General features: G+C 41.1%; 1 protein-coding gene across 1 annotated transcript in view; it reads right to left on the bottom strand.

The window, feature by feature from the left end:
• Positions 1-11080: 11080 nt before the first annotated feature.
• Positions 11081-21960, bottom strand: part of LOC117248496 (tropomyosin alpha-1 chain) — a 69534-nt gene continuing 58654 nt past the window's right edge. Inside the window, exons 9-10 of the mRNA XM_033613638.2 lie at positions 16559-16637; positions 11081-11385 (exon numbers count right to left, since the gene is read on the bottom strand). Of these exons, the coding sequence (XP_033469529.1) occupies positions 11382-11385; positions 16559-16637 (83 nt within the window). The 3' untranslated portion in view covers positions 11081-11381. The remainder of the gene's footprint in view (positions 11386-16558; positions 16638-21960) is intronic.

Raw genomic sequence — 21960 nt, forward strand, 5'->3', positions numbered from 1 at the left:
GAAAAAACAAGTCATCATTTTGTTTTTTCGTATTTGGTTTTATTTTGAAAAACAAATGAACGAATGATACACGGCTTATACACGGATTTTCTTCCAATGCCTGTTTTCATCTTTCCTCTTGAAAAGAACGTGAGGAAAAGTAAGACAGGTGAGCTTCCTGGAAGTCCAACTAAATATGGGCCTTTCAAAATAAAACCCAAGAGAATACAATAGCCATTATGTAACATTAGCATTATGTGAGCACATACCAGGGTAACATCTGAGGAAAAATACATTAATATAAATTAATCAATCAGACAAATTAGTGAGTAAATAAATACACAAAAAAATGGACCAATGGAAACAGGGATTGATTACATGTAGATTAATATTGTGCATTTGATTCATCTACACAGCATGAGTAAAGTCTTAGATTAATGATTTGCATTTTTTGGTGCAATACAGTTCGCAATATAGTTTAACCAACAATTACCAGCAATTACTGTGTGTGCATAGTTGTTACTGTTAGCAGTGGTATTTAACTGGGTTTCCACCGTAATGTGCTGTTGCCTGAGCAAAACAGAGTGGAAGTAGGTTAAGCTGACTCTCCACCAGTAGATGGCAGCATGAGTACTTAAATGTATGCCTGGTTTGTCTCTTTGTGAACTGTTGGCTTATTTTCCAGGTTATTGATGCAGATGTATTTAATACTATTCATTTAATTTGATGTTTCTGGTTTATTTACAACCTAGTTATAGATAGCATGTATTTACTTTTCATTTCAGAACCACACGTAGGCCTACCTGTATGGAAGAATGAGCATGTGTTGATAGTGTGGCAGAAATGAAAATGAAAAATTAGCAAAAAATAAAGACACATTTGGGTTGTTCTTATTGGACACGATTCAGTGGATTAGGCTTCACCTGTACACTATACCTTCATCATTTACCCTCAGCTCAGAGTCAAACCTGTATGTCCTTCTGTTCCAAATCTGCTGTTAGTGGCTTACATCAGAAATTTCTTGATGTAGGCTGTTTGGTCTAAAGAATGATTTACAGGACTGCAGAAATAGGACACAGTAACATAAGCTGGCAGCTCCACCCGGTCCGCTGTCATCTTTGCCTTTGGGGCATGCGCGTTTGGAGGAATTGCGGTTCGATTACTTTCCCCTGTGACCTGCCTGTGACCTCAGTGACGTAATTTCAACACTTTTCAACTCGTACCCACAAACTTGAATTCGTGTTCACAGTGAGGTCTTCATAGTCGTAGAAATTAGAGTTGCATTCACAAGACTTTGCACTTGCAGCTTTTAGATTCATACTCACAAAACAATCCTAACCTGAACAATTTCACAGACTCACATATATGACAACAGAATTTTGTGTACAACAATTTTATTGACATACAAATCGTTTAACATTACGAATACAAATGGTTCAAATTATGCACACATCTTTTTGATAGTTGTCTTACTCCATAGGAATAAACCCACTCCTCCTTAATTTCTGCGCAGAACTTGTGCTCACTATTGCTTTGCACATATTTTTTTTTGCTCAAGGATACTTCGACATACAGCCTGGAGGAGCCCAGGATTGAACCGCTGATCTTTTGATTGGTGGACAACCCGCTCTACCGCTGAGCCACAGCCGCCCATTATCCATTATCTGGCTACTTACCCTGTAGATGCTCGAGGGTCATTCTGTGTCAACTCAACCAGAGTGTGGCAGCTAAAACTTTAGATTTTGATAGTATATAATTTTAAAGAACTAAAGTCAGTCCGCTGGTGCTGTATTGTGGCTGTTTGTGGTTATGTTGTTCTTTCGCTGCCAAGGAGAGGTGCAATTGAATGCGAGAGGATGATAAATCACTCAATAGACCTCTGAACAATTTGTCCCCCTCACTTCTGAAATGATGGCTACGCCCCTGATCAGAGACAATGAACACATCAACAAGGCAACGGTTTGTCGGGCCATAAGAAAAGTGACTCTGGCTCTGAAAAGACTTTTACCTGTTTTTGTGGTTTTCCCTGGGCATAAATCAGAAAGGATTATCAAAGACAAATACTACAGGGCATCGGTGGTTTAGTGGATGGGGTGGGCGCCCCTTGCACAGCACTGTACAGTCCCTGCTACTGCAGTGGCCACGGGTTCAATTCCAGCCTGCAGCCTTTTGCTGTGTGTCCCCTCTGCCTAATACTGCAAGAATGACATAAGTATAAGCAAAATTACCAGTCTGTACAATATCTTTGTGTTTGATTTTGAGTTTCTGCCCAGTGCCCATCAGATTACAGCTGAATAAGAGAATATAGTAAATTACATCAAAATATATGAACACTGTTAAGATATAAAAATGTTTCTATATTTTCTGTATATTAGACACGCATTAACTCGTCATATTACATAACGTCACTTTACATTACCTATTAACACGCTCTACAATCTTTTCCCGTCACACCTCACACTGTTTAGCTGCAGCTGCCGAAATAGATTTGTTTTTTTTTCATGTCTTCATTCGCCGTCATTAAAATCTGTGATTCAGCGGGCATGAAATAAGTGGCTCTACTTTTAACTCCGCTTTCTGCCACTGAAAATCAGGTTATCTGCACTCCATTTATAATGTATTTTGGTGCTCACCGTGAACGTGCTTCCCTCAAGCTAAACATACTCAGAGTTGATTGATCTAATGCTGATCAGCTTTTTCTCATCTCAGGATCAGTCTACCCGGAGATTGGTATTAGGCTCAGAGTTTGTTGAGCCTGCTTTCTGAAATAGGGCCCTGCTGTTTGAGGGTCATCAGTAATAAGTCTTTGATTTTATCGTAGCACCCAATATCAATTCAAAATCCTAAATTGCTGAATTGAACTTCTCGGACTTCTCATCCATGTTGATTGAAAAGTTGAGCTCAGTATTGATCCTCATGAGGACTGTGTGAAATGATTTCAGCTGCTGTTTCTAAGCTCAAACAGGAACTCTAAAACTCAAATCCACTGATTTTCAAAACATGAGCAGTTAGCTGGGCGATAATTAAAGTTTTGTCTATGTAATGTTTCACACTGCAGAAAATACAATATTAGAATAAGTACTGTACAAAGTACTTACAACAATATGTCTGTCTTGTGTATTCTCATGTATTATATCATTTTTCTCATTATGAATCATCAGTTGTCATTTATGTGTTGCTCCTCCACCTTGACGGCTATGGGGTACAGTACACATGCTGCATGCCATCTTCATAGCTGATCACAGCAGTTTTTAACATCCGATCAAACTAAAGCAGTTATTGCAATAACATGCAACGCTAACTAATCTGATTGCTGTCCCAGATCCTCATTGTTATTTTTTTCAAATAACCACACCATCAAAAGCAAATATATTGTCTTTTTTTATTGAATTACTTATTCATTTAGCAGTAGCCTAGTTGTGCTATGCCTCCTTTACTGGAGAGCAGGGGTAGGCTATTCAATTAAAATTCTAAGAGTGAACCTCATAATCATCATTATCATGCATCATCCAAAGTCCTAAATAAACTCCAGTATATCCAGAACTCTGATGTCTGTCTTCTCACCCAGTCCGGCTGTTTTTTAATGACAGAAATTCAAACAAATTATTTTTCCACATAATGAATATTATGAAACAAAAACAGCCTACAACTGTTTGTACTGGATGGTGGACAGTTGGAAACAATAAGTAGCCTAACTCAGCCTGTATTAAAGATAGATGATAGATGTAGATGCTTTCATTTAGATTGAATTATGGCAGTTAAATGACGACTATAGATACAGACTTTAATATTCCCATGAAGGGCAATTTATTTGAGCAGCTTGCAAACACACACACACACAAACACAGACACACACACACACACACACACAAAAACATGTATCTAATGTATTTAATCTAGTGGTGGTGATACAAAACTGTAGGTAATTTGGGTCAGTGTTCTGTAGGATTTAGTGCTGTTCATTTATTGGTATCAAAAATCTGCTGTTTTCATTATTTTGAGATGGTGATCTTAAATTATTTTGATTGAAAAATTAATGTATATTTAAGTTATTTTTTTAAAGCCCCTACAAGGAACTTTCATTTGGAGTTGATTTTGGCGACCCTGTGGACAAAAGCGGTAGTGTTTTGCCGGAATGAAGCCTACATTTCCCATGAGCTCTAGTGCGTATTGTCGTAAAGACGCTTACCTGGCTCGTGCATGTGTTTGTTTTTGGGGATGAATGAAACAACAAGACGGGAAAACTTTGCCCCTCTCCTATCGGGGATCCCAGCTCACCTCTGCCTCGCCCCAGCTCCACCTCTCCGGCGTAAGCACCACTGCCGCTGGGGTAAACGCAGCGGTCAGCTGGTAAGGCTGAAGTAGGCTGACCAAACGTCCTCTTTTGCCCGGACATGTCCACTTTTCACGTCCCGTCCGGGGCGTCCGGGGGGTTTTTATAAACTGATGATAATGTCCGGTTTTCCGTGTGTTTGTGTGTGTGTGTGTTAGAGTGCGGCATGGGCAGCATATTTCTGTCCGAACCCGAACCAAGCCCGACATTATTTAATGACCAAAGCACTGAGTTTGTGTCACACAGTGGTTACAGGCTATTTAACAGGCCGGGCGTGCGCCGTGGGTGCTCAGCTGCAGAGAGGGAGACCTCCGTGTTTGAGACGGGAGGCGGGAGGTCCGACGCTTCTAGCGAGAGGAGAGGGAGGAATAAAACAAAATAAGATAAAATAGGAAAAACCTGTCTCCCTCTTTTATTTTATTTTCAGCGTTTAATCAAGGCGGAGGCGGGCGGCTGGAGGTCTGAGACTTCCAGCGAGGAGAGAGATAGAAACAAACAGCCAGTGTGCGTCTGTGTGTGTTATGTTCAGGTGTTGTCACGTAAATAACAGTGCCCAAGCAATAAACAGGACAGACAATAGGATTTTATTTATTTTTACACTACATTTTCACTGAAAGCTGACCGAATCCGACCCGAGCCCGAATACAATTTATAGCTACATTTTCGACCAAACCTGGACCGACCCGTCGGGTACCGTCGGGCTCGGATCGGGTAGCCACACTCTAGTGTGTGTATGTGTCCCCTATTGGGGCCTATCTGAATTTCTGTCTTTGAGAGATATTATTTTGTAATATAACTGAATTTTCTATCCATACATATAAATTTTATATATATAAAAATTATAAGGCATCTTTGAGTAAACTGCGAGTATCATTTAAGTAGGCTATGTCGTGGCCGGCCGAGTGTCCTCTTTTTTGGAAATCAAAATATGGTCACCCTAGGCTGAAGGCCTGTTTGGCGAGCACTTCCACGGCTTCTTGGACTGAGTATGGAGCGGTGCCTCGCCTCTTTATTTCTCTGCACTCGCTGGACCCTGTCGACGCCTGGCTGGTACCTGTCGTCGGCCCGGATGAGGTGTTCCAGCCACGCGGCCCCTGCTCTCCTCGTCCCTGCTGGCGCGGGGTGAATCTGCACAACCTGCGGCCTCTGTATGGCTCCCCGGACAGCTAACACCGTGGACCCGCCGGCTCCTGCCAGGATTGGGCTGGTAAATGCTAGATCGCTAGCGAACAAAACGTTTATCCTGAAGGATTTCCTGACTTCCCGAGGATTGGATTTTCTCTGTGTGACTGAGACGTGGCTGGCTGTTGGTGAGTCCAGTGCTTTCACAGAACTTTTACCCGATGATTGCTGCTATTTTAACTCCCCGCGGACATTGGGTCGAGGAGGAGGAATAGCGACTATTTCTAAGAGTCACTAAATGTAAGCAGCTAGGTAAGATGACGTGTGCTGTCTGAGTGCCGTAAATCGTTTCGTCCTGGAAGCAACCTGGGTCGGACCTGGAGACAGTTTCCTAAAGGTATGGATATACAGTACAGGCCAAAAGTTTGGACACACCTTCTCATTCAATGCGTTTTCTTTATTTTCATGACTATTTACATTGTAGATTCTCACTGAAGGCATCAAAACTATGAATGAACACATGTGGAGTTATGTACTTAACAAAAAAAGGTGAAATAACTGAAAACATGTTTTATATTCTAGTTTCTTCAAAATAGCCACTCTTTGCTCTGATTACTGCTTTGCACACTCTTGGCATTCTCTCGATGAGCTTCAAGAGGTAGTCACCTGAAATGGTTTTCCAACAGTCTTGAAGGAGTTCCCAGAGGTGTTTAGCACTTGTTGGCCCCTTTGCCTTCATTCTGCGGTCCAGCTCACCCCAAACCATCTCGATTGGGTTCAGGTCCGGTGACTGTGGAGGCCAGGTCATCTGCCGCAGCACTCCATCACTCTCCTTCTTGGTCAAATAGCCCTTACACAGCCTGGAGGTGTGTTTGGGGTCATTGTCCTGTTGAAAAATAAATGATGGTCCAACTAAACGCAAACCGGATGGGATGGCATGTCGCTGCAGGATGCTGTGGTAGCCATGCTGGTTCAGTGTGCCTTCAATTTTGAATAAATCCCCAACAGTGTCAGCAGCAAAACACCCCCACACCATCACACCTCCTCCTCCATGCTTCACAGTGGGAACCAGGCATGTGGAATCCATCCGTTCACCTTTTCTGCGTCTCACAAAGACACGGCGGTTGGAACCAAAGATCTCAAATTTGGACTCATCAGACCAAAGCACAGATTTCCACTGGTCTAATGTCCTTTCCTTGTGTTTCTTGGCCCAAACAAATCTCTTCTGCTTGTTGCCTCTCCTTAGCAGTGGTTTCCTAGCAGCTATTTGACCATGAAGGCCTGATTCGCGCAGTCTCCTCTTAACAGTTGTTCTAGAGATGGGTCTGCTGCTAGAACTCTGTGTGGCATTCATCTGGTCTCTGATCTGAGCTGCTGTTAACTTGCCATTTCTGAGGCTGGTGACTCGGATGAACTTATCCTCAGAAGCAGAGGTGACTCTTGGTCTTCCTTTCCTGGGTCGGTCCTCATGTGTGCCAGTTTTGTTGTAGCGCTTGATGGTTTTTGCGACTCCACTTGGGGACACATTTAAAGTTTTTGCAATTTTCCGGACTGACTGACCTTCATTTCTTAAAGTAATGATGGCCACTCGTTTTTCTTTAGTTAGCTGATTGGTTCTTGCCATAATATGAATTTTAACAGTTGTCCAATAGGGCTGTCGGCTGTGTATTAACCTGACTTCTGCACAACACAACTGATGGTCCCAACCCCATTGATAAAGCAAGAAATTCCACTAATTAACCCTGATAAGGCACACCTGTGAAGTGGAAACCATTTCAGGTGACTACCTCTTGAAGCTCATCGAGAGAATGCCAAGAGTGTGCAAAGCAGTAATCAGAGCAAAGGGTGGCTATTTTGAAGAAACTAGAATATAAAACATGTTTTCAGTTATTTCACCTTTTTTTGTTAAGTACATAACTCCACATGTGTTCATTCATAGTTTTGATGCCTTCAGTGAGAATCTACAATGTAAATAGTCATGAAAATAAAGAAAACGCATTGAATGAGAAGGTGTGTCCAAACTTTTGGCCTGTACTGTACACTATATAGAAATAGCTTATCTTCACACCGATGGTCTCATTTGCTGTTGTAGATCACGCACAGACATCAACAGAAATGAGAGACTTTTGCATATCCAATTAAAAGTTCCTTGTAGCGGCTTTAAGTATTTTATTAATGTTAAGAGAATTTTCCATTTTGGGATTTTACAATATAAAATACATTTAGACTGTAAAAGATGGTCTTTACCACATTTTTTTTATGTCATTTAATGCCATTTTTTTTCATGGGGCCCAAAATTTCTGGCGGCGCCCCTGGCTCCTGGTAATCAGCAAGTCCCCTTGCAAGTCCTGTGACTATACTTCCAGTCCCTGTATCATAGGATTTTTGATGGCATATTTTTACCCAAATGATGTCTCTTTTAAAGCCAGAACGAAGCACCACAGACACATATCACTGAAGCCAACTAATAATGACTTAAAAGATTGGCATTTTAAAATGTGAAATTCATGCCTTGAATGCTGATGAGGCAGAAATATAGAGGCACTTCAACTCAATGTCTGTTTAATAAGTTCATCTAGCTAAAGCTATTGCAGTGTAATGCAATAAATCCTGCTTCCTGAGGGTTCATGCATATAGGCCTACTGTATTTTTGTTAAAAGTGCCTTAGAGAGGTGTTGACTGAATTTAAGGGGAGATACGACAGGTAAATGGGGTAAAACTTTTAACTGATATTTAGTGATTCTCCCCCATTTATAGTCATGAGGGTAGAGAAAATACTATAAACTTAGATTTAAATTACCAAAATACACTCAGTGTTAAGCTGATGTTTCTAGTATTTTGTCTAACACTTTTTTTCACATTATGGTGAGTTACATCAATTAAGTCCCTCGACTGAGAGGTTAGCATATTGCTAATATCTCCCCCAGCCACAGTTCTATACACTGAGTTTTGCTAAATGAATGATTTGGCTTGCTTTTCAAAAATCCACCTACCACCAATGACCTTACTGAAATGTTGTTTCCCATAGTTGCAGTCAATAGCAAAACTTCACCAATAGCTACTTGTAAACCAAAATTCATAATGACATAATATACACTGCTCAAAAAAAAGTATGAGAACATTTAATCATCACAGTATAACACCAAGTCAGGGATATCAGTCTATCCATTTAGGAAGAACAAGTGATTGTGAATCACTTTCACCTGCTTTGGTGCAAATGAAAGTGACAATAGGCGCAAAAGTAAGACAACCCCCAAAAGGGTATGGTTTTGCATGTGGTGGCCACAGACAGTTGCTCTCTCTTTATCCTTCCTGACTGATTCTTCTCTAGTTTTGTGTTCTGCCAGTGTCCTTGTTACTACTGGTAGCATTAGGCGGTACCTGCAGCCCAATCAGGTTGCACAGGTAGTCCAGCTCCTCCAGGATGGCACATCCATATGTGTGGTTTCAAGAAGGTTTGCTGTGTCTCTCAGCACAGTGTCAAGAGCATGGAGGAGATAAAAGACTGGCCAGTACACGTGGTGAGCTGGACAGGACCATAGAAGGGGATCAACCCAGCAGCAGGATTGGTATTTGCTCATATGTGTGAGGAGGAACAGGAGGAGCACTGCCAAAGCCCTACAAAATGACCAACAGGCTACTGGTGTGCATGTTTCTGACTAAACTGTCAGAAACAGACTCCATGAGGATGCCATGAGGGCCCGACATTCTCTATTGGGACCTGTGCTCACAGCCCAGCACTGTGTAGCACGACTGGCATTCTCCAGAGAACACCAGAACTGGGAAGGGGCGCCATTGGCACCCTGTTCTCTTCACAGATGGGAGCAGGTTCACATTGAGCACATGTGACAGGTGTGAAAGAGTCTGGAGATGATGTGGTGAACATCATGCTGTCTGTAACATCATCCAAAAAGACCTGTTTGGTGGTGGATCAGTGATGGTCTGGGGTGGCATATCCTTGGAGGGTCGCACAGACTTCCATATCATACCCAGCGGTATCCTGACTGCTGTTAGGTACCGCGATGAAATCCTCAGAACGATTGTCAGACCTTACATTTGTGCAGTGGGCCCTGGGTTCCTCCTGGTGCAGGACAATGCCCGGCCTCATGTGGCCAGAGTATATAGGCAGTTCCTGGATGATGAAGGCATTGATGCCATTGACTGGCCCTCTGGTTCCCCTGACCAAAATCCAACTGATCCCCTATAGGACGTTAGGTATCGGTACCTCTGACCCCACCAAATACCGCCACAGACACCCCAGGAGCTCACTGATGCCTTGATCCAGGTCTGGGAGGAGATTTCCAAGGACACCATCTGCTGACTCATCAGGAACAACTCCCAGATGTTGTTGGGAGAGCATACAGGCAGGTGGGGGCCATACACACTACTGAGTCACATTATGAGTTGCCAAGATAAAATTCACACAAGTTGGATCAGCCTGTCATTTCAATTTTTTACTTTGATTTTCAGTATGATTTTGAATCCAGCACTCAGTGGGCTGATGGTTTTGGTTTCCAATGACCATTGTTATGTTGTTCTGTTCTCAACAAATCATACAATGTACATTAATTAAGATTGTCAACTTGAATAATTCGTTCATCAAGATCTGATGCTTTTTTTTTCTTTTTTTTTTAGCAGTGTATGAACTTAAAGAACTGCATATACAGTGTGAACTTTCTTTTTCCAGAAATCCTGTTTTTCCAAGTCCTAGAAAGTTTTCCTCAAAGATGGACAATCTTGCAGAATGCTTGCCAGTTTGACCGTTCACCACAGTTTTCACAGCCATTTTATTAACCTAAATTCCATAAAAATCAAGCACCAATTTCCTGTAACTATAATGGAAGGCCTTTTTTTCTCTCGACCTTGTGCCAACAGACAGCTCTCTCCCCAGGCTGTACCGTTTCTCCAACTCATGGAATTTTGTAAGACAAAGTCACCAAAAGCTCTTTGGTTACCTCATCTGAATACAACAAAATGGCAAATGGTTTCATTCTCACTCACACTCACACACACCCAATGTATGTAATCTAGTGGTGGTGATACAGAACTGTAGGTAATTTGGGTCAGTGTTCTGTAGGATTTAGTGTTGTTCATTTATTGGTATCACAAATCTGCTGTTTTCATTAATTTGGGATGGTGATCTTAATTTATTTTCATTGAAAAGTTAATGTATATTTAAGTTATTTTTTTTAAGTATTTTATTAATGTTAAGAGAATTTTCCATTTTGGGATTTTACAATAAAAATTACATTTAGACTGTAAAAGATGGCCTTTAGCACTTTTTTTTAATGTCATTTAATGTCATTTTTTTCCATGGGGCCCAAAATTCCTGGCGCACCCCTGGCTCCTGGTAATCAGCAAGTCCCCTTGCAAGTCCTGTGACTATTCTTCCAGTCCCTGTATCATAGGATCTTTGATGGCATATTTTTACCCAAATGATGTCTCTTTTAAAGCCAGAATGAAGCACCACAGACACATCACTGAAGCCAGCTAATAATGACTTAAAAGATTGGCATTTTAAAATGTGAAATTCATGCCTTGCATGCTGATGAGGCAGAAATATAGAGGCACACACAGATGCAGCCTGACCATCAGGAGCAATTTGGGGTTGAGTGTATAACAAAAAAAAAAAGCCATGGACGCAGATGCATTAACTCAAACTTTCTTCCCTCTCTTGTATAACTCGGGTACAGAACAAATGATATAGAAGAACAATGCAGAGTGAAATCAGACAAAAACATCCTGAAACAGAAAACACAAAGTGCTGAAAACAAAGTACAACAGGCACAAACACATTCTAACAGTTTTAACAGTTGAGGAAAGAGAGCTGAGATGAATAAAGGGGCGTGAGGGAGGGGAGAGGGACAGACTGAGCCCAGAGGCGATGTTCACCAAAAGACCAAGTCTTGAAACCACAGCCTGATAGGATGGTGGAGCTTCTGGACATTTAGCTGGAAACACAAGAAGCAAGAGACAGAGTTGAAATGTATGTCCTAACTAACCATACCTCCAAAATGCAAGTAACAGTCAGCAGAAGGCCATTCAACAGGTTTTTCATGGATGAGTAGAGTTTGTCACAGCTGAGCTTTTCAGTCCTTACCTGTCAGCCAACCAGGGACCCGTTTCACAGAGAAAGTAAATGTGGCAACATCATGTTATACAAACATTTGTCACTTTCAATTTGTAAATAAGTACTGCAAAGCTCTTGCATGATCACACATAAAGGGGCATAACACCAAATTCTGGGCCCTATGCACAAGCAGTCTCTATGCCCACCAGTGTTAGTATTCTTTTACATTTTTACACCTTCTACACTCAGACATTTTATCAAATAATGACATTACACATAGTCTTTTATGTTCATACCACACATTTTATTCATTTTGACAGTTTGTTTTCTAATTTGGGTGCACACAATTTGGTTAACATTAGTGATGTTACGCTCGAGCCAGTTTGCTCGACACAGTATTGATCTTTTGAAGCGCAAGTGTTCCGAGGCAGTGTTTCGATCCCTGCTTCGGCACGCCCACAATCACGTGACTACCGGGAGCGAGGCCTCGTTACAGGCAGTCTTGAGGCTTTTCCAGGTCTTCCACTTAGATGCAGTTTTGACACACAGCCAGCAGATGTCACTCTTCTGACTGTATGAAATGCTTCAAAGCAGTGTGTCATCCTTGAAGCAGGTGTGTCAAAGTGGTTCAATGCTTCATGAAGCTTTCACCATCACTAGGTAACATTCTATCACATGGTCTTTAAATTGCAATTAATACTTACTGTTTGTTTCTCCGAGCTCTACAGGCAAAAGGCTGGAAGCCTGAGCAAGAGGGCCTTTTAAGGACAGCCCACAGGAAGTGGAAGGAGCCAGGATGGAGATTGAAGAAGGGGGTACTCCATTTGAAATTCTCCAAAAATCTCTTTGTTTGCCTTTTTGTTTTCATTTTTTGTAATCTAATTATTTTTTTGTATATAGTTGCTTTTGATAGGTTGTTTATATTTAGGTATCTTTAAGTTTGTTGAATGTTTAATGTTGTTACTGTCAGTCAAGTTCCCCCTGTTTCTGTCTAGGTCTAGTCTGAGTCTATATAACCCCCTCGTGTGTCATTTAAAGTGAGGTCAGTTTGGTGTTTAGTTATGTTGTGTTAGGTTGAAGCTTTAGTTCTTTATTGCTTAGTTGACCTCCTTTTGATTTTGGGCCCTAGTTTTTGTAGCTTATTTTTTTCTAGTTACTTGAGTTATTTGGGATCCCTGTATTTTTGGCATTTTTGCTAAACAAATTAAAAACAATTTTCCTTTTTACACCTTTGTCCTTTTGCCTTTTTGCTTGGTCCCTGACAGGCCCCCTGCCCTTCCTCTCTTGAACCACATCTCTCACATATACCTTTTTTTTTTCCTTTTTCCAAAGTCAGTATCCTTTGTTTCTTTTTCTTTTTTGGAACCCTTGTTTCCCTTTCTTGGGAAAAGACATGATGGTGTACATTGGGGCTCCAGCAGCATAAGCAGTAGCTCACTCAGCTCTAGCTGTGTTCAGAGACAAAAAGGGCAGACTAAACTGTTTTGTGTCTTTAAGGGGTGAGAGGGGCCTCATAAAGCTTTCAATTTATTTTGTATACAAAGTTCAGTCTTTCAACTGAGTTATGGTTCTAATCAGAAATAAAAAATTGCTAACAAACTTCTCATACCAGGCTTTTCAATGCCTGGGAGACTTTGACTTTCCAGGAATATGAAATGTTATAAGGTGATGACGCTTAGGAAAAGAAAATTGTCCAAATGTTAAACAATATCTGGATTAGGGCTGGCATGATATCAGATTTTCATTACATGATTATCGTGGCCAAAGCTAGGCCAGGTTCTACACTGCTTGAATGGGGGGAGGGCAGTAGTGATATCTGTTGTTCTCCATGGCCAGCAGGTTAATATAAGTGTTCTTTATGACTGTAAACTATAACTGTGCTCTGTTTAATATTTTCATGTAGAGCTAAAGGGGCGTAACTAGGCTTTGAGGACATTTTTGGCTTAGTCTGGACCTCTTTAGGGGGGTATCTCCACATTATGCAAGTTTACATTCCTGCTCCACTTTTTCTCAGAGGTAGGTGCTGTCCTTTTTACTGCAACACATTTATCTATTGCAACAATTATAATCCAATACTATAATCTATATTATTCAGATATGAGCCATTCTGCAAAATGCTAGTACTTTTGAACTTTTAATTGAATGCTATTTTGAAAACAGAACATTTACTTGGAACAGTATTTCTACACTGTTGATAGTTTTTAAGTAAAAGATCTGTGAGCGTCTTCCACCACCTTAGTTTTTTGAAACATCACATGGGTTTTCTTTCACTGACAGACAATTGTCCGACACAGTTTATGTAATGTATTGTGTGCACTGTTCACCTTTCCATCATCTGATTATGTCTGTCTGTCTGTCTGTCTGTCTCTACACTGTGACTTTTTTTAAAAAGTGCTTTCACACACAGAATTTTTTTTTTTTTTTTTATCTAAATTTTTATTTAGAACAACATTGGAGCAATTCTTGCATCACACCTAAGTGTTCTGTTTTTTTTTTTTTCTTTTAAGGAAAAGTAAAAAAAAAAACATGCAAATACAGGTAAAACATTTGTAATAGGACTATGCCTTCAAAGACGGTCCTAGTGGTATGAAAAATAAACATTTCAACCTATGAGAAAATGTCTCGGTAAAAAAATAAAACAATTAAAGTATACATACATATATATCGTTTTATGTGTGTGTATATATATATATATATATATATATATATATATATACACATATATATGTGTATATATATATATATATATATATATATTGAACGGTTACATTTAGACCATATTTCACCTGGATTTGCAATACTGACTTTCAGCTGAGATATTTCGACGTGATTTCTTAATTAGGCTATACATTGACAGTAGACTATTATTTGCATACTGTAGAGGATGAGAAATCTCACTATTGCAAATCCTGGTGAAATGTGGTCTAAATGTTAACGTTCAATCAACGTCTACAGTCAGTGAAAAAACTTTCACTTTTGAACCATTTCTGAACATCTTTTCACCAGTGTCATTTTTTTAAGGGTCTTTTCAACGGAAAAATGTTCGCTGGGCAGTAAATACAATATACTCCTTTGTCATCCGGGGAGAAAATACCAGACTCCTTCAAAAATCGCTGAATTTTGTGAGTGAAGGAAAACTTTATCAACCCTGTGCCTGGTTCACACTACACGATATCAGCCCCATTATAGCCCGACGCAGTGACGTACGGTGTTGGCATGGATCGTGAATGACGATAATCCATCATTTCATCTTGTGTAGGGTGTCATGGTAGACGACAACTGATGCTAGGTCTGGGACGCCTCATGACGTTCCAACACAAAGTCTAGCATGTTTGATTTTCTTTTTGTTGTTCACGACTGCTCCCATCACAGCCGTCACTCTAACCAATAGGAACACAGAGTGATCTGCTGCCGCGGACAACTGTACGACAACAACACCTCAGCAGCCTTTTTGATATTTCCTCCTTTAGACGCTTTGCTTAACTAAAGACTGATGTCTTTCTCCCTGATTTTGTGTTTAGATGGGCGGATACAGTTTTAAACAAAGTCGCTGTAAGTCCTTTGTTTCCACAATCTTGTGGACTGAGCACACGTTTGATAAAACGGAGTTAAATCTCTCGGCATCCATTTTCAAGCTCTCTGTGTGTTTGTTTCCTTGCGGACGAGAAAAGGGGGAGCGCACATTTCCGGGAGGGCGTGTCCTTTTCAAAAATGCAAGAGGCGTTGTTTTGTTGCCAGCCGTTTTCTCCGGTGTGTTAAACACACTTTAGAAAGGAGTGTCCCCAGACTATCAGAAGGCGGAGATCTCTGATTGTCTGGTGGCGAGATTACTAGGGATGTTACCACAACAGAGAAAATGATGGGGTGAAACAGCAGAGGCCCTTAAGCAACTTGGTGAGTACTGCCATTAGCATCAAGCTAGCATAGAATGTTATTTCTTCATAACTGGAAATGGACATACAGTAAGTTTCATTTGAAACAGACTCTATTATAAACGGGCCATTATTTATTATTTTCTCTGTATTTTTATATTTTTACTTTTTATCCACTCCAGTTTGCCTTCATAAAGTTAATGCATCGCACCGCCATTTCAAACTCAACACTTTCTACATCTGTATAAAAATAGAAGCCCATTATAACTTCGATTTAGAGAATTCCTTCATTTTGTAAAAAGGCTTTTATTGTGAAACATTTGCAGGAACTTGTGGAGCATTCAGTGACTTGTGTGTTTGCATGCAGTACTTCAAATGTAGCTCCTGACATCTGGTGGCACTTTTTACATTACTACAAAAACATTTCGGCTGGTACTTGAACAGACACAGTAACTGAAATAAACGTAATGATAATAAAAATACGACAAGAATAACCCAAAGACATCTTGCACATGTCATGAAAGAGGACTGGCATGATTGGTATGGACCATCGTGTAGTCTGTCAAGTCTGTCAACCAAGTCACGGCACGATTTTATGACAATCACCAGGTGTGACATAGCGACCATTAGAATGGTCAGAAATGTTGTGTAGTGTGAACCAGGCATTATGAAATGTCGTCCGTGACAAATTCTGAATTATTTATCCCTTCTTGTAAATTCAGCGAATGTGATGCATTAAGTTATTCCTGTCTTTGATGAATAAAACACATTTGTTTGTGTTTGTGCTGGTGTCTTGCAGTACTGACTTGTAGGCCTAAGAACTGACAGACATAAGAAGTCATAAGAATTGATTGGTGTTGTCTTGCCTCTGTTCCATTCACTTAACATACAGAAATACAACACTGCCATCTTCTTTAGTGACAATGAACTGCTCAACATGGAGAATTATTCTGTGCTAATGTTTAGTCTGGTGGGGGAAGGTGGAGCATTTGGTGGGGCACTGCTAGAACTGGTCTAGACCTGAGCACACTGTGACATCACTGGGTGTAGTACGTGGGCAACAGCCAGCCAGCATTACAGCCAGACAGAGCAGTACACAATTAAGTTATTTTTGATAAAGGAATGTTACACTGGCAGGCTTCACAAGCTTCTCAGTCAGAAATTACACAAATCACTACTTACATAGAGGTCATGTCATTGAGGGCGTGGTCCAGTTCCTCACTGATGGCTTTGTACTTGAGTTTCTGTGCATAAAGCTCATCTGTATATGTCCACACACAGACCAAGAAAAAGTGTGTGGCAAAGGAAAAGGGAAAAATGTAACAGAGAGACTGAAATTAATCTGGTGGAAAATGTGATAATAACTATTACAACACATTCTCACCCTGACCTCGTCATACATCACCGTTTGGTCATGGACTTTCCACATCAAGATATAACTTGGTTGTTGACGTTCTGGGACGACATGTCAACTTCAGCCTGTTGCATGCATGGTCTGTTTTCAAAATACACTTACGTTTTCACAGGAAACGTACACTTTGCATACAGTCTCTTTCAAAAGAGTACTACGTCGGTACAACACCATAAAATTGACTTTTTTTTTCCTTCAACAACACACACACGAGGTTGGGTTTAGGCAACAAAAGCACGTGGTTGGTTTTGGGGGAAAAAAACTGTGTTTGGCTTTACAATCACACAGGAAGCGAACACCGGCCTCCTGGGTGAAAGTCAGTGGTTCCACCCATCCTACTTGGACCCTGTAACTTCAGGGCTCGACAGTGCGAGCGTTTCACTCGCATTTGCGACTAAAAATAGGTGTGTGCGAATTGTAAAAAATATTTAGGGGCACATGTGCGCATAAAAAAATCAGCCGAAGCAGGCTGTATTTTTGTCAGTAAAAAAATATGATAATCTAACTGCAAATATTGAAGGAACTCCAGCCGCCTTCCCTCTTCCCCGTGTAACACAGTTATGGGCGGTTTTCCAAGCCACTGTCAGCATAGTGAATCTAAGCAGAGATTGACGTGCTGACGTATTGCGGTAAGCGAGTTGTGTCATTTCCGGTGTTTCTGTGACAGTGTCTCTGTACTGCTCTGGTGAATTCTGCTAGCCTGCTTTCTCACCTCAGTTGCTTTAACGCTGCTTTAACGTCTACTTCAAGTCATAACCCACAGTGGTTCTGTTTAAGCACTTATAGCTCTCCTTCTTTCTACGACTTTCTCGCTAATCTCTTAGCTGTTGTTTGCACGCTCTTAGCCTTGTTAGCTACTTTAGCTTAGCCATGGCTTCTCCTTCTCCTGCTCTTTCTTGCCCGGTGTGCCAAATGTTCAGTTATGCCTCTGCCTCCTTTAGCGACAGTGGTAATTGTAATAAGTGTAGCTTATTTGCTGCGTTGGAGGCGAGGCTTAGTGAATTAGAAGCGCGGCTCCGCACCATGGAAAACCATTCAGTAGCTGCGGTAGTTAGCCAGCCCCCTGTAGCCCGTGCGGAGCCACATAGCATAGCCTTAGCCTCAGCTAACTGTCCTCCGGTAACTCCCGTTCAGCCGGGAGGTTGGGTTACGGTTCGCCAGAAGCACAGCTCCAAGCAGAAGCCCACGGCTCACCACCAGCCTGTTCACGTTTCCAACCGCTTTTCCCCACTCAGCGACACACCCGCTGAGGATAAAACTCTGGTTATTGGCAGCTCTATTCTGAGGAACGTGAAGTTAGCAACACCAGCGGCCATAGTCAAATGTATCCCTGGGGCCAGAGCGGGCGACATTGAATCAAATTTAAAACTGCTGGCTAAAGCTAAACGTAGATTCAGTAAGATTGTTATTCACGTCGGCGGCAATGACACCCGGTTACGCCAATCGGAGGTCACTAAAATTAATATTGCCTCGGTGTGTGAATATGCAAAAACGATGTCGGACTCCGTAGTTTTCTCTGGACCCCTCCCAAATCTGACCAGTGATGACATGTTTAGCCGCATGTCATCATTTAACCGCTGGCTGTCCAGGTGGTGTCCAGCAAACGATGTGGGTTTTGTTAATAATTGGCAAACTTTCTGGGGAAAACCTGGTCTTATTAGGAGAGACGGCATTCACCCCACTTTGGATGGAGCTGCTCTCATTTCTAGGAACCTGGCAAATTTTATTAGTAATTTAAATCCCTGACAACCCAGAGTTGAGACCAGGACAGAGAGTTGCAGTCCTAAACGCCTCTCTGAGCTTCTAGTTCAGTTACCCAGCCATAGTTTTCATAGTTTTATACAAACGGTGTCTGTCCCCCGACCACCTAAATTATTTAAATCTAAAATTAAACAAAGAGGAGTTGTGCATAACAACCTCATAAAAATTAAAACCTCTTCTGTGACAGAAAGACAAAACAGGAGAATTAAATGCGGACTGTTAAATATCAGGTCTCTATCGTCTAAAGCAGTGTTAGTAAACGAATTAATATCAGATAATCATATTGATTTACTCAGTCTCACTGAAACCTGGCTGTGTCAAGATGAATATGTTAGTCTAAATGAGTCCACTCCTCCCAGTCATAATAATACCCACATTCCTCGAGGCAGCGGCCGAGGAGGGGGAGTTGCAGCCATTTTTAACTCTAGTCTGTTAATCAGCCCTAAACCTAAACTAGATTATAATTCATTTGAAAGCCTCGTTCTTAGTGTTTTACATCCGACCTGGAAAACCTCGCAGCCACTTTTATTTGTTATAGTGTACCGTGCTCCTGGCCCGTATTCTGAATTTGTATCTGAATTCTCAGAGTTTTTATCCAGTTTAGTTCTTAAATCAGATAAAGTTATTATTGTAGGCGATTTTAACATTCATGTCGACGTTGATAATGACTCCCTGGCTACCGCGTTTATCTCATTAATAGACTCCATTGGCTTCAGTCAGGGTGTACATGAACCCACTCACTGTTTTAACCATACCCTCGATCTAGTTCTGACGTATGGAATTGAAATTGATAACCTAAAAGTCTTTCCACAGAATCCCTTGCTATCAGATCATTATCTGATTACTTTTGATTTCTTTTTACTCGATTACACGCCACTCAGCAACAGTTACTATACTAGATGTTTATCAGATAGTGCTGTCACAAAATTTAAGGAAAAGATTACTTCGTCGTTAAATTCAATACCAATACCTTCAGTAACAGAGGTTTCCCGTGCCGACTTTAACCTCTCCCAAATTGATCATTTTGTTGATAGCGCCGTAGGCTCGCTGCGAACAACGCTCGACTCTGTAGCTCCTCTTAAAAAGAAGTTAACAAAGCAAAGAAAGTTTGCTCCTTGGTATAACTCTCAAACCCGTAGGTTAAAACAAATATCGCGAAAATTTGAAAGGAATTGGCGATTAACCAAACTGGAAGAATCTCGTTTAATCTGGACAGACAGTCTCAAAACTTATAAGAGGGGCCTCCGCAATGCCAGAGCAAACTATTACTCAGCATTAATAGAAGAAAACAAGAACAACCCCAGGTTTCTTTTCAGCACTGTAGCCAGGCTGACTGAGAGTCAAAGGTCTATTGAGCCTTGTATTCCTTTAGCCCTTAGCAGTAATGATTTTATGAGCTTTTTTAATGACAAAATTCTAACTATTAGAGGCAAAATTCATGACCTCCTGCCCTCAGATGGTAGGCCTACCTATCTAACCTCAAACACAGCTGTAGAATCTAATATATATTTAGATTGCTTCTCCCCAATTTCTCTTCAAGAATTGACCACAGTGATTTCTTCATCTAAATCATCAACGTGTCTCTTAGACCCCATCCCAACTAGGCTACTTAAGGAGGTCTTTCCTTTAGTTAACACTCATATATTAGATATGATCAATATATCCCTATTAACAGGCTATGTACCACAGTCTTTTAAGGTAGCTGTAATTAAACCTCTCCTAAAAAAGCCCACCCTGGATCCAGAGGTGTTAGCCAACTATAGACCAATATCTAATCTTCCCTTTATGTCAAAGATCCTTGAGAAAGTAGTCGCAGACCAGCTGTGTGATTTTCTCCAGGATAATAATTTATTTGAGGAATTTCAGTCAGGATTTAGAGTGCATCATAGCACTGAGACAGCTCTAGTTAAAATTACAAATGACCTTCTGATTGCTTCAGACAAAGGACTCGTCTCTGTTCTTGTTTTATTAGATCTTAGTGCGGCGTTTGACACAATTGACCATCAAATTCTACTGCAGAGACTGGATCACTTAATTGGCCTTAAAGGTTCAGCACTAAGCTGGTTTAAATCTTATTTATCTGATCGTTTTCAGTTTGTTGACGTTCGTAATGAATCATCCTTACGTACCAAAGTTTGTTTTGGAGTTCCGCAAGGTTCTGTGCTCGGACCAATCCTATTTACTCTATATATGCTTCCTTTAGGTAACATCATTAGAAATCACTCTATAAATTTCCATTGTTATGCGGATGATACACAGTTGTATTTATCGATGAAGCCAGAAGAAAGTAATCAATTAACTAAACTCCATAACTGCCTTAAAGACATAAAAAATTGGATGAGCACCAATTTCCTGATGTTAAATTCAGACAAAACTGAAGTTATTGTTCTTGGCCCCAAACAACTCAGAGACTCTTTATCTGATGACATAGTTTCTCCAGATGGCATTGCTCTGGCCTCTAGCACTACCGTAAGAAACCTCGGAGTAATATTTGATCAAGATTTGTCTTTTAATTCTCATTTAAAGCAAACCTCACGGACTGCATTTTTTCATCTGCGTAATATTGCGAAAATTAGGCCTATCCTGACCCGAAAAGATGCAGAAAAATTGGTCCACGCTTTTGTTACCTCAAGGCTGGATTACTGTAACTCTCTATTATCAGGTAGCTCTAGTAAGTCCTTAAAAACTCTCCAGCTAATTCAGAATGCAGCAGCTCGTGTACTAACAGGAACTAAGAAACGAGATCATATTTCTCCTGTTTTAGCTTCTCTGCACTGGCTCCCTGTAAAATCCAGAATTGAATTTAAAATCCTACTGTTAACTTATAAAGCTCTAAATGGTCAAGCTCCGTCATATCTTAGAGAGCTCATAGTGCCATATTATCCCACCAGAACGCTGCGCTCTGAGAACGCAGGGTTACTCGTGGTCCCTAAAGTCTCCAAAAGCAGATCAGGAGCCAGAGCCTTCAGCTATCAGGCTCCTCTCCTGTGGAATCATCTTCCTGTTATGGTCCGGGAGGCAGACACCGTCTCCACATTTAAGACTAGACTTAAGACTTTCCTCTTTGATAAAGCTTATAGTTAGGGCTGGCTCAGGCTTGCCCTGTACCAGCCCCTAGTTAGGCTGACTTAGGCCTAGTCTGCCGGAGGACCCCCTATAATACACCGGGCTCCCTCTCTCTCCCTCTCTCTCTCTCTCTCTCTCTCTCACTCTCATCCTATTACTGCATCTTGCTAACTCGGCCATTCTGGATGTCACTAACTCGGCTTCTTCTCCGGAGCCTTTGTGCTCCACTGTCTCTCAGAATAACTCATACCGCAGCGGTGCCTGGACAGTGTGACGTGTGTGGTTGTGCTGCTGCCGTGGTCCTGCCAGATGCCTCCTGCTGCTGCTGCCATCATTAGTCATTAGT

This window comes from Epinephelus lanceolatus, chromosome 16 (genome assembly GCF_041903045.1).
Source record: "Epinephelus lanceolatus isolate andai-2023 chromosome 16, ASM4190304v1, whole genome shotgun sequence".
NCBI lineage: Eukaryota > Metazoa > Chordata > Actinopteri > Perciformes > Serranidae > Epinephelus > Epinephelus lanceolatus.